Consider the following 13,285-nt stretch of genomic DNA (forward strand, 5'->3'; position numbering starts at 1 on the left):
TCCCCATGAATGGTGCCCTTCTGGCGCCCGGGAACGATGCCCGTGGCCTTAGAGCAGCACCCACCATGGATGCCTACTATGGCTGCCCATGGCCATTCCCCATGGATGGTGCCCACTTGAGGCATTGGCGAGATGCCCATGACCCTAAAACAGCACCCACTAGGAGTGCCCACCATGGGTGTCCATAGCCATTCCCCATGGACGATGCCTTTGTGGTGCCCGCAAGCGATGCCCGTGGCCCCAAGCAGCACCCACCATGGATGCCAACCATAGGTGCCCACCATGGATGTCCATGGCCATTCCCCATGGATGGTGCCCACTCAGGGCCCCGGGGAGATGCCCATGACCCTAGAACAGCACCCACCATGGCCATTCCCCATGGCTGATGCCTTTGTGGCACCCGGGAACGATGCCCATGGCCCTAGATCAGTGCCCACCATGGGTGCCCACCCTGGGTGTCCATAGCCATTCCCCATGGATGATGCCTTTGTGGTGCCCGCAAGTGATGCCCATGGCCCCGAGCAGCACCCATCATGGGTGCCCACCATGGATGCCTATGGCCATTCGCCATGGATGGTGCCCACTCAGGGCCTTGGGGAGATGCCCATGACCCACCATGGCCATTCCCCATGGCTGATGCCCTTGTGGTGCCCAGGAACGATGCCCGTGGCCCTGAGCAGCACCCACCATGGGTACCTAGCATGGGTGCCAACCCATGGATGCCCATGGCCATTCCTCATGGATGGTGCCCGCTTAGGGCCTTGGGGAGATGCCCATGACCCACCATGGCCATTCCCCATGGCTGATGCCCTTGTGGCGCCCGGGAATGATGCCCGTGGCCCTGGATCAGCGCCCACCCTGGGTGTCCATAGCCATTCCCCATGGATGATGCCTTTGTGGTGCCCGCAAGTGATGCCAGTGGCCCCGAGCAGCACCCACCATGGATGCCAACCATAGGTGCCCACCATGGATGTCCATGGCCATTCCCCATGAATGGTGCCCTTGTGGCACCTGGAAAAGATGCCTATGGCCCTAGATCACTGCCCACCATGGGTGCCCACCATGAATGCCCATGGCCATTCCCCATGGATGGTGCCCACTCAGGGCCCTGGGGAGATGCCCATGACCCTAGAACAGCACCCATCATGGGGGCCAACCCATGAGTGCCCACCATGGATGCCCATGTCCATTCCCCATGGATGGTGCCAACTCAGGGCCTTGGGGAGATGCCCATGACCCACCATGGCCATTCCCCATGGCTGATGCCCTTGTGGTGCCCAGGAACGATGCCCATGGCCCTGAGCAGCACCCACCATGGGTGCCCAGCATGGGTGCCAACCCATGGATGCCCATGGCCATTCCCCATGAATGGTGCCCTTGTGGCACCTGGAAACGATGCCTATGGCCCTAGATCAGCACCCACCATGGGTGCCCACCATGAATGCCCATGGCCATTCCCCATGGATGGTGCCCACTCAGGGCCCTGGGGAGATGCCCATGACCCACCATGGCCATTCCCCATGGCTGATGCCCTTGTGGTGCCCAGGAACGATGCCCTTGGCCCTGGACAGCACCCACCATGGGAGCCCACCATGGGTGCCCACCATGGATGCCCATGGCCATTCCCCATGCATGGTGCCCTTGTGGAGCCCGGGAACGATGCCCGTGGCCCTAGACCAGCGCCCACCATGGGTGCCCACCCTGGGTGCCACCCTGGGTGCCCACCCCGCCGTGTCCCCAGGCCCACAGTGCAACGTGGACATCGACGAGTGCGCGTCGCAGCCCTGCGGCGGCGGTGGCACCTGCGTGGACGGCGAGAACGGCTTCCGCTGCCTGTGCCCGCCGGGCACCCGCGCGCCGCTCTGCCAGCCGGGCGCCGAGCCCTGCCGCAGCGGCCCCTGCGCCCATGGCGCCTGCCGCGACCTGCCCGACGGGTGAGTCACGGGGTCCCTTGGGTGCCTTGGTCCCTTGGGTGGTGGCGTTGGGTGCCCATCACCCTTGGGGCCCTTCGCCCTTGCTCCCTTGGGTGCTGAGGTGGTGGTGCCCACCACCCTTTGGGTGCCCATCACCCTTGGGGTCCATCACCCTTGCTCCCTTGGGTGCTGAGGTGGTGGTGCCCACTACCCTTTGGGTGCCCATTGCCCTTGAGTGCCTGTCACCCTTTGGGTACCCACCACCCTTGGGTGCCCATTGCCCTTGGGTGCCCATCATCCCTGGGTGCCCATCACTCTTGGGCTCCTGTCACCCTTTGGGCACCCACCACCCTTGGGTGCCTGCCACACTTGGGTGCCCATCATCCTTGGTCTCTTGGGTGGTGCTGCCTACCACCCGTTGGGTGCCCATCACCCTTGGGGCCCATCGCCCTTGGTCCCTTGGGGGGACCACCGCTGGGGTGGTGCTGCCCACCACCCTTTGGGTGCCTGACACCCTTGGTCCCTTGGGTGGTGCTGCCCACCAGCCTTTGGGTGCCCATCAGTCTTCGGGCAAATTGCCCTTGCTCCCTTGGGTGCTGAGGTGGTGGTGCCCACTACCCTTTGGGTGCCCATTGCCCTTGAGTGCCTGTCCCCCTTTGGGTACCCACCATCCTTGGATGCCCACCACCTTTTGGGCACCCACCACCCTTGGGTGCCTGTCGCCTTTTAGGTGCCTGTCACCCTTTGGGCCCCCATCATCCTTGGCTGCCTGTTGCCCCTGGGTGCCCATCATTCTTTGGGCACCTACCACCCTTGGGTTCCCGTCACCCCTGAGTGCCCCTCACCCTTTGGGCACCCATCACCCTTGGGTGCCTGTCGCCCCTAGGTGCCTGTCACCCTTTGGGCACCCATCATCCTTGGGTGCCCGTCTTCCTTTGGGCACCCACCACCCTTGGGTGCCTGTCGCCCTTTGGGTGCCCGTCACCCCTGGGTACCCATCACCCTTGGGTGCCCACCACCCTTTGAGCACCTACCACCCTTGGGTGCCCATTGCCCTTTGGGTGCCTGTTGGCTTTTGGCACCCATCACCCTTGGGTGTCCACTACCCTTTGGGCACCCACCACCCTTGGGTGCCCGTCACCCTTTGGGCACCTACCACCCTTGGATGCCCGTCGCCCTTTGGGCACCTGTTGGCCTTTGGCACCTGTCACCCTTGGGTGCCCACTGCACTTTGGATGCCCACCACCCTTTGGGCACCCGTCATCCTTGGGCACCCACCACTCTTTGGGCACCCACCACCCTTGGGTGTCCGTCACCCCTGGGTGCCTGTCACCCTTTGGGCCCCCACCACCCTTGGGTGCGCATCGCCCTTGGGTGCCCACTACCCTTTGGGCACCCACCACCCTTTGGGCGCCCACCACCCTTTGGGCGCCCACCACCCTTGGGTGCCCATCCCTTGGGTGCCCATCATCCTTGGGTGCCCGTCACCCCTGGGTGCCCACCGTCTTCTCCGCAGCTTCGTGTGCGACTGCGAGCCGGGCTGGGCCGGCCCCACGTGCGCCCGCAGCACCCATGGGTGCGAGTCGGGGCCCTGCCAGCACGGCGGCACCTGCGCCCCCCACGGTGACGGCTACCGCTGCGCCTGCAAGGAGGGCTACCGGGGTACGGCCACCCCTGGGGACACCAGCGCATCCCCGCCGCCCTGGGGACAACCTGGGCACCCTGGGGACACTGGGACGGTCACAGGGGTGTCCCCACCGCCCTGGGGACAACCTGGGCACCCTGGGGACAACCTGGGCGCCCTGGGGACACCGGGACGGTCACAGGGGTGTCTCCACTGCCCTGGGGACAACCTGGGCACCCTGGGGACACCCGGGCTGTCACGGGGGGGACCCCATTGCCCTGGGGACATCCTGGTCACCCTGGGGACACTGACACTGTCACGGGGCGGTCCCCACTGCCCTGGGGACAACCTGGGCACCCTGGGGACACCGGGACGGTCACGGGGGTGTCCCCACCACCCTGGGGACAACCTGGGCACCCTGGGGACACCCGGACTGTCACGGGGGGGACCCCACTGCCCTGGGGACAACCTGGTCACCCTGGGGACACTGGGATCATCTTGGGGACAACCTGGGCACCCTGGGGACACCGGCACTGTCACGGGGGTCCCCACTGCCCTGGGGACAACCTGGGCACCCTGGGGACACTGGGACCATCTTGGGGACACCTGGACCCCCCTGGGGACACTGGGACTGTCACAGGGGGGACCCCACTGCCCTGGGGACAACCTGGTCAACCTGGGGACACTGGGACCATCTTGGGGACACCTGGACCACCCTGGGGATGCCGGGACTGTCACGGGGGTGTCCCCACTGCCCTAGAGACAACCTGGTCACCTTGGGGACACCTGGACACCTCTGGGGACACTGGGACTGTCATGGGGTGTCCCAATCGCCCTGGAGACCCTAATGGGGACACTGGGATTTTTATGGGGATACCCCAGTCACCCTGGGGACAACCTGGTCACCCTGGGGACACTGGCACCGCCTTGGGGACACTGAGACCTGCCCTGGGGACACTGGGACTGCCACAGCGAGTGCTCTGCCACCCTGGGCCCACCCTGAGGGCACCAGGGCCACCATGGGGGGGTCCCAAGCCACCCTGGGGACATTGCCATCACCACAGGGACATCCCAGCCACCCTGGGGACACCCAGACCTCTGTGGGGACCCTTAACCCTCTCTGGGGACCTGTGGGACACCCGGGGGACCCCGTGCCATGGCACTGTCACCTTTGGGGACCCCATGCCCGTCTTGAGGACCACCCCCCCCCAGACCTGGCATTGCCACCATGTCCCCGGTGCCACCCGTGTGCCCGTCCCCGCAGGTGCCCGCTGCGAGACGGAGGGTGACGAGTGCGCGTCGAGGCCCTGCGCCAACGGGGGCACCTGCGTGGCCGGGGCGGGCACCTTCCGCTGCCTCTGCGCCCGGCCCTTCACAGGTGGGTGACACCGGGGACACCGCAGCGGGGCGGGCACTGCCACGGGGCGCTTCGTAGAGGGTGCCCATGGCGTCGTGCCAGGTGCTTGGTGGCACCTAAGGATGGGTGTCAATGGCATCGTGATAGGTGCTTGGTGGCACCCATGGATGGGTGTCTATGGCATCGTGCCAAGTGCTTGGTGGCACTCATGGATGGGTGTCCATGGCATCGTGCCAGGTCTCTGGTGGCCCCATGCCCTGGTGGGTGCCCATGGCATCATACCAGGTGCTTGGTGGCCTCTGTGCCTTGATGGGTGCCCATGGCATCATACCAGGTGCTTGGTGGCATCCATGGACGGGTGCCCATGGCATCGTGCCAGGTCTCTGGTGGCCCCATGCCCTGGTGGGTGCCCATCTCATCGTTTCAGGTGCTTGGTGGCCTCTGTGCTTTGATGGGTGCCCATGGCATCGTGACAGGTGCTTGGTGACACCTGTGAATGGGTGTCCATGGCATTGTGCCAGGTCTCTGGTGGCCCCATGCCCTGGTGGGTGTCCATGGGCATCGTGTCAGGTGCTTGGTGGCACCCATGGATGGGTGTCCATGGTGTCGTGCCAGGTGCTTGGTAGCACCCATGGATGGGTGTCCATGGCTTTGTGTCAGGTTCTTGGTGGTTTCTGTGCCTTGATGGGTGCCCATGGCATCGTGCCAGGGCTCTGGTGGCCCAATGCCCTGGTGGGTGCCCATGGGCATCGTGTCAGGTGCTTGGTGACACCCATGGATGGGTGCCCATGGCATCATACCTGGTGTGTCCGGTGCCCTGATGGGTGCCCATGGCATCATATCATCCCAGGTCCCTGGTGGCACTCATGGATGGGTGCCCATGGCATCATGCCAGGTCCCTGGTGGCCACTGCGCCCCAGTGGGTGCCCATGGCTTCCTAGCAGGTCCCTGGTGGCCACTGTGCCCCAGTGGGTGCCCATGGCATCATACCTGGTGGCTCCAGTGCCCTGATGGGCGCCCATGGCATCATGCCGAGTCTCCGGTGACACTCATGGATGGATGCCCATGGCTTCCTAGCAGTCCCTGGTGGCCCCCATGCCCTGCTGGGTGCCCGTGGCATCGTGCCAGGTCTCTGGTGGCACTCATGGGTGGGTGCCCATGGCTTCCTAGCAGGTCCCTGGTGGCCCCATGCCCTGATGGGTGCCCATGGCATCGTGCCAGGTCCCTGGAGGCCACTGCTTCCCTATGGGTGCCCATGACTTCCTAGCAGGTCCCTGGTGGCCCCCATGCCCTGATGGGTGCCCATGGCATCATGCCAGGTCTCTGGTGGCCCCCATGCCCTGCTGGGTGCCCATGGCATCGTGCCAGGTCCCGGGTGGCCCGGGTGCCCGGGCGGGTGCCCGGGCGGGTGCCCACGGTGCCGCTGTCCCCGCAGGTCCCCGGTGCGAGCGGGCGCTGGTGCCCTGTGCCACCAACCCCTGCGCCAACGGGGGCCTCTGCGTCCCCAGCGCCGACCGCGAGGCCTTCGGCTGCCGCTGTCCCCCCGGCTGGCAAGGTGCGGGGGGCACCCTGGGGTGGCCCTGGGTGTCAGCCTGGCCCCAAGGGCACCCTGACCCCCCCATGGGTGCTCTGACCCGCCCCCATGGGACACCCTGAACCTCCATGGGACACCCTGACCCCTTCAATGGGTGCTCTGACCCGCCCCCATGGGACACCCTGAATCCCCCCATGGGTGCCCTGACCCCACCATGGGACACCCTGAACCTGCATGGGACACCTTGACCCTCATGGGACACCCTGACCCCCCAACGGGTGCCCTGACCCCCAACTTGGCACCCTGACCCCCTCAATGGGTGCCTTGACCCCTCCCGGTGGGATACCCTGAACCTCCATGGGACACCCTGACCCCCATGGGACACCCTGATCCCCACCATGGGTGCCCTGACCCCTCACTTGGCACCCTGACCCCCTCAATGGGTGCCCTGACCCCGCCATGGGACACCTTGAACCCCCATGGGACACCCTGACCCCCCTCAATGGGTGCTCTGATCCCTGCCCCCCATGGGACACCCTGACCCCCATGGGACACCCTGATCCCCCCCATGGGTGCCCTGACCCCCCCATGGGACACCCTGACCCCCATGGGACACCCTGATCCCCCCCATGGGTGCCCTGACCCCCAACTTGGCATCCTGACCCCTTCAATGGGTGCCCTGAGCCCCCATGGGACACCCTGTGCCTCCATGGGACACCCCGACCCCCTCAATGGGTGCCCTGACCCCCCCATGGGACACCTTGAACCCCCATGGGACATCCTGACCTCCATGGGACACCCTGATCCCCCTTAATGGGTGCTCTGATCCCTGCCCCCCATGGGACACCCTGACCCCCATGGGACACCCTGATCCCCACCATGGGTGCCCTGATGCCCCCATGGGACACTCTGACCCCCTCATGGGACACCCTGACCCACTCCTTGGCACCCTGACCCCCCACCATGGGACACCCCCATGGGTGCCCTGACCCACCTTCCCATGGGACACTGACCACCCCCCCATGGGACACCCTGACCCCCCCATGGGACACCCTGACCCCCGCTATGGGACACCTTGACCCCCCATGGGACACTCTGCCCCCCCACCATGGGACACCCTGACCCTGCCATGGGACATCCCGATGTCACCCAGGTGCCACCCCTGGGCCTCCATGCCCTCTTCCCCAGCCCTCCCCTGGTCCTCTTTGTCCCCTGTCCCCAAACCTGCTGTGTCCCCCGTGTCCCCTCCCCGTGACTCCCCTGCCCGTGTCCCCGCAGGGTCCCGCTGCCAGGAGGACGTGGACGAGTGCGCGGGGGACCCGTGCGGGGACGGTGGCACCTGCAGCAACCGCCCGGGCACCTTCGTCTGCCTCTGCCCCCCCGGCTACGAGCAGGGCCCGGGGGGCTGCGAGCGGCGCCCGCGCCACCCCTGCCACTCCGGTGAGTGACGGGGACACGGGGACATGGGGGGACACGGGGGGACACAGGGACATGGGGATACAGGGCCCATGCCACCCCTGCCACTCCGGTGAGTGACAGGGACACGGGGACATGGGGGGACACGGGGGGACACAGGGACATGGGGATACAGGGCCCATGCCACCCCTGCCACTCCGGTGAGTGACGGGGACACGGGGGGACACGGGGACACAGGGGACATGGGGAGACATGGGGATACAGGGCCCGTGCCACCCCTGCCACTCCGGTGAGCGACAGGGACATGGGGACATGGGGGACACGGGGACATGGGGGGACATGGGGACATGGGGGACATGGGGGACACGGGCGACATGGGGATACAGAGCCCGCGCCACCCCTGCCACTCTGGTGAGCGATGGGGACACGGGGACATGGGGGGACATGGGGACATGGGGGGACATGGGGGACATGGGGGACATGGGGATACAGAGCCCGCAGCACCCCTGCCACTCCGATGAGCGATGGGGACATGGGGACATGAGGGGACATGGGGACATGGGGGGACATGGGGATACAGGGCCCGTGCCACCCCTGCCACTCCGGTGAGTGACGGGGACACGGAGACATGGCGGGACACGGGGATATGAGGGGACATGGGAGGACATGGGGACATGGGGAGACACATGGGGACATGGGGGGACATGGGGATACAGGGCCCGCGCCACCCCTGCCACTCCGGTGAGTGACGGGGACACGGGGACATGGGGGGACATGTGGACATGGGGGGACATGGGGACATGGGGGGACATGGGGCACAGGAACCTGCCAGTAGTGTCCCCACAAGCCCTGCCAGCCCGGTGAGTGTTGGGGACACAGGGGAACACAGGGGTCATGGTGACATAGAGGGGACAGAGGGGACAGGTGACACCAGGGCCACCTGCGAGAGCTGCACGGACAAGTGCCAGCATGTGAGTGTGGACACACAGGGGACACTGGGGACACCGGGGACATTGGGGTCACCAGGGGCAGTAGCGGGTGCCCCAGCGGGTGGGCAGGGAGGTGTCAGCACTGAGGCGCCCTGGTGGCTGGGGGGGTGTCACCTTTGGGTCCCATGGACCAGGCTATGGGTGTCACCTTTAGGTCCCATGGGGCCAGGAGAAGGTGTCACCTCTGGGTCCCATGGACTAGGCTATGGGTGTCACCTTTGGGTCCCATGTGGGTCCAGCAGAAGGTGTCACCTTCAGGGCCCAATAAAGGTGTCACCTTTGGGTGCCATGGACCAGGCTATGGGTGTCACCTTTGGGTGCCATGGGGTCAAGTGAAGGTGTCACCTTTGGGTCCCATGTGCCCAAGGGAAAGTGTCACCCTTGGTGCTGTGGGGCCAGCAGACGGTGTCACCTTCAGGTCTTTCAGGACCCAGTAAAGATGTCACCTTTGGGTGCCATGGACCAGGCTATGGGTGTCACCTTTGGGTGCCATGGGGTCAAGTGAAGGTGTCACCTTTGGGTCCCATGTGCCCAAGGGAAAGTGTCACCCTTGGTGCTGTGGGGCCAGGAGAAGGTGTCACCTTCAGGTCCTTTCAGGACCTGGTAAAGGTGTCACCTTTGGGTGCTATGGACCAGGCTATCGGTGTCACCTTCGGGTACCATGGGCCAGGAGAAAGTGTCACCTTGGTGCTGTGGGACCAGCAGAAGGTGTCACCTTCAGGTCCTTCAGGACCTGGTAAAGGTGTCACCTTTGGGTGCCATGGACCAGGCTATGGGTGTCACCTTTGGGTCCCATGTGGGTCAAGCGAAGGTGTCACCTTCAGGGGCCACCCCATCCCCATGGGCCACCCTTGACATCCTGCTGTCCCCCCCACAGAGCCCTGCCTCAACGGGGGCACCTGCCGGGCCGAGGGGGACACCTTTGGGTGCGCGTGTCCCCCCGGCTTCGCGGGTCCCCTCTGTGCCACCGACGTGGACGAGTGTCGCGAGCGGCCCTGCCGCAACGGTGGCACCTGCACCGACTACGTCAACAGCTTCGCGTGCGCCTGTGCCCCGGGCTGGACCGGCCGCCTGTGCCAGCACAACGTGCCCGACTGTACCGACAGGTACCAGCACCCGTGGGTGCCCCGCGGGTGTCCCCACGCGCGTCCCCTGCCCTTGTCCCCGGTGCGGCGCTGGGGACGGTGTCCTTGGGTGTCCTCATGCGTCCCATGGGTGTCCTCAACCTCTTCCACGCCAGCATGAGGTCCCCATCACATACAGCACCCATGGGTGTCCTCGGGTGTCCTCAACCCATTTCCATGTCAACATGAACTCCCAAAGAGGTAGAGCACCCATGGGTGTCCTCAACCTCTTCCACTCCAGCATGAGGTCCCCATCACATACAGTACCCATGGATGTCCTCAATCCATTTCCATGTCAACATGAGGTCCCCACTGCATACAGCACCCATAGGTGTCCTCAACCCATTTCCATGTCAACATGAGGTCCCCAAGAGGTAGAGCACCCATGGGTGTCCTCAACCCATTTCCGTGTCAACGTGAGGTCCCCATCGCAAACAGCACCCATGGGTGTCCTTGGGTGTCCTCAACCCATATCCATGTCAACATGAGGTCCCCATCGCATACAGCACCCATGGGTGTCCTCAACCTCTTCCATGCCAGCATGAGGTCCCCATTGCATACAGTACCCATAGGTGTCCTCAACCCATTTCCATGTCAACCTGAGGTCCCCAAGAAGTAGAGCACCCATGGGTGTCCTCAACCCATATCCATGTCAACATGAGTTCCCCATCGCACACAGCACCCCCGGGTGCCCCCAACCCCCCCTCGCCGTCCGCCCCCTGCACCCATGGGTGCCCGCGGCGCCCCGGGGTGCTGACGGGCGCCCCCCGCAGCTCCTGCTTCAACGGGGGCACCTGCGTGGACGGCGTCGCCTCGTTCCGCTGCCGCTGCCGCCCCGGCTTCACGGGCGCCCATTGCCAGCACCCGCCGGACGGGTGCCGGGCGCAGCCCTGCCTGCACGGGGGCACCTGCGCGCCCGGCGCCGCCCCCGGCGCCTTCCGCTGCCGCTGCCCGCGCGCCTACGCGGGCGCCCAGTGCCAGGTGAGCGCGGGGAGCCCGCGGGTGCACCCATGGGTGCCATTGACCTCAACGGGGGCACCCATGGGTGAAATTGACCTGCTCGGGGGGCACCCATGGGTGCCATTGACCTGAACGGGGGGCACCCATGGGTGCCATTGACCTCAACGGGGGCACCCATGGGTGAAATTGACCTGCTCAGGGGGCACCCATGGGTGCCATTGACCTCAACGGGGGCACCATGGGTGAAATTGACCTGCTCGGGGGGCACCCATGGGTGCCATTGACCTGAACGGGGGGCACCCATGGGTGCCATTGACCTGCTCGGGGGGCACCCATGGGTGCCATTGACCTCAACGGGGGCACCATGGGTGAAATTGACCTGCTCGGGGGGCACCCATGGGTGCCATTGACCTGAACGGGGGGCACCCATGGGTGCCATTGACTTGCTCGGGGGGCACCCATGGGTGCCATTGACCTGAACGGGGGGCACCCATGGGTGCCATTGACCTCAACGGGGGCACCATGGGTGAAATTGACCTGCTCGGGGGGCACCCATGGGTGCCATTGACCTGAACGGGGGGCACCCATGGGTGCTGGGGACCACTCGAGGGGCACCCATGGGTGTCAGGGGTTGCTTGGGGGGCACGCATGGGTGTCAGGGACTGCTCGCGGGGTGCCTGTGGGTGCCATTGACCTGCTCGGGGGGCACCCATGGGTGTCAGGGACTGCTCAGGGGGTGCCCGCGGGTGCCGGGGACTGCTCAGGGGGCGCCCGTGGGTGCAGTTGACCTGCTTGGGGGGCGCCCATGGGTGCCGGGGACTGCTCGGGGGGCACCCATGGGTGCCATTGACCTGAACGGGGGGCACCCATGGGTGTCAGGGGGCTGCTCAGGGGGTGCCCATGGGTGCGATTGAACTGCTCAGGGGGCACCCATGGGTGCTGGGGACCACTCGGGGGGCACCCATGGGTGTCAGGGGGCTACTCGAGGGGCACCCATGGGTGTCAGGGGTTGCTCGGGGGGCACCCGTGGGTGCCGGGGACTGCTCAGGGGGCGCCCGTGGGTGCCGGGGACTGCTCAAGGGGCACCCACGGGTGCCATTGACCTGCTCAGGGGCACCCGTGGGTGCCATTGACCTGCTCGGGGGCACCCATAGGTGTCAGGGGGATGCTCGGGGATGCCCGCGGGTGTCAGGGGGGTGCTTGGGGGCACCCATGGGTGCTGGGGACCAATCGAGGGACGCCCACAGGTGCCATTGACCTGCTTGGGGGGCACCCGGGGGTGCCAGGGGGCTGCTCAGGGGGTGCCCATGGGTGCGATTGAACTGCTCAGGGGGCACCCATGGGTGCTGGGGACCACTCGGGGGGCACCCATGGGTGCCAGGGGACTGCTCGCGGGGTGCCCGTGGGTGGGATTGACCTGCTCGGGGGGCACCCATGGGTGCCGGGGACCACTCGGTGGTGCCCACGGGTGCCAGGGGGGTGCTCAGGTGCACCCATGGGTGTGAGTGACGTGTGTGGGGAGCACCCATGGGTGCCGGGGACTGCTTGGGGAGGTGCCTACGGGTGCAGTTGACCTGCTCAGGGGGCACCCATGGGTGCAATTGAACTGCTTGGGGGGCACCCATGGGTGCAAGTGACGTGCATGGGAGCGGCACCTATGGGTGCGAGTGAATGGCTTGGGGGGCACCCATGGGTGCCAGGGGATTGCTTGGGTCAGCACCCATGGGTGCAGCCGAACAGCTTGGGTAGGAACCCATGTGTGAGTGCACTGCTGGGGTGGGCACCCATGGGTGCTCCCTCCGCTAAGGACCCCTTAGGAAGGCACCCACGGGTGCTCCTCCCCCATAACCTCCACCCTCGGGTGAGCACCCGTGGGTGCCCCCTGTGATCGTGGCACCCGTGGGTGCCCCCGCAGGTGCCCGTGGACCTGTGCCAGCCGTCGCCCTGCCGTCACGGGGGCCGCTGCGTGCAGACGGGGACCGAGGTGGCCTGCGAGTGTCCCCCGGGCTGGGGGGGACCCTCCTGCGACGTCCCCGCCGTGTCCTGCGCCGCCGCCGCCGCCCGCCGCGGTGAGCGCCCCCGGACACCGGGGCCCCTCTGGGGCACGGGTGCTGGGTGCCCTCTGGGTCATGGGTGCTGGGTTTGGGGGGGTTATAATGTCCCCGGACGCCTGGGCCCCCTCTCGGGGCATGGGTGCTGGGTGTCCTCTGGGTCATGGGTGCTGGGTGTGGGGGGGTTATAATGTCCCCGGACGCCTGGGCCCCCTCTCGGGGCATGGGTGCTGGGTGTGGGGGGGTCATGGGTGCTGGGTTTGGGGGGGTTATAATGTCCCCGGACGCCTGGGCCCCCTCTCGGGTCATGGGTGCTG

General features: G+C 66.4%; 1 protein-coding gene across 1 annotated transcript in view; it reads left to right on the forward strand.

Moving 5' to 3' along the window:
• The window catches only part of LOC104572716 (uncharacterized), a 59,336-nt gene that overhangs the window by 21,370 nt on the left and 24,681 nt on the right, over positions 1-13,285 (forward strand). Inside the window, exons 13-20 of the mRNA XM_088530152.1 lie at positions 1,742-1,934; positions 3,430-3,575; positions 4,802-4,915; positions 6,330-6,449; positions 7,707-7,868; positions 9,711-9,939; positions 10,731-10,938; positions 12,833-12,986. Coding sequence (XP_088386278.1) covers positions 1,742-1,934; positions 3,430-3,575; positions 4,802-4,915; positions 6,330-6,449; positions 7,707-7,868; positions 9,711-9,939; positions 10,731-10,938; positions 12,833-12,986 — 1,326 coding nt within the window. The remainder of the gene's footprint in view (positions 1-1,741; positions 1,935-3,429; positions 3,576-4,801; positions 4,916-6,329; positions 6,450-7,706; positions 7,869-9,710; positions 9,940-10,730; positions 10,939-12,832; positions 12,987-13,285) is intronic.

The sequence above is a fragment of the Tinamus guttatus genome, unplaced genomic scaffold (genome assembly GCF_059628265.1).
Source record: "Tinamus guttatus ecotype Peru unplaced genomic scaffold, ASM5962826v1 Tinamus_guttatus_pri_ptg000359l, whole genome shotgun sequence".
Taxonomy (NCBI): domain Eukaryota; kingdom Metazoa; phylum Chordata; class Aves; order Tinamiformes; family Tinamidae; genus Tinamus; species Tinamus guttatus.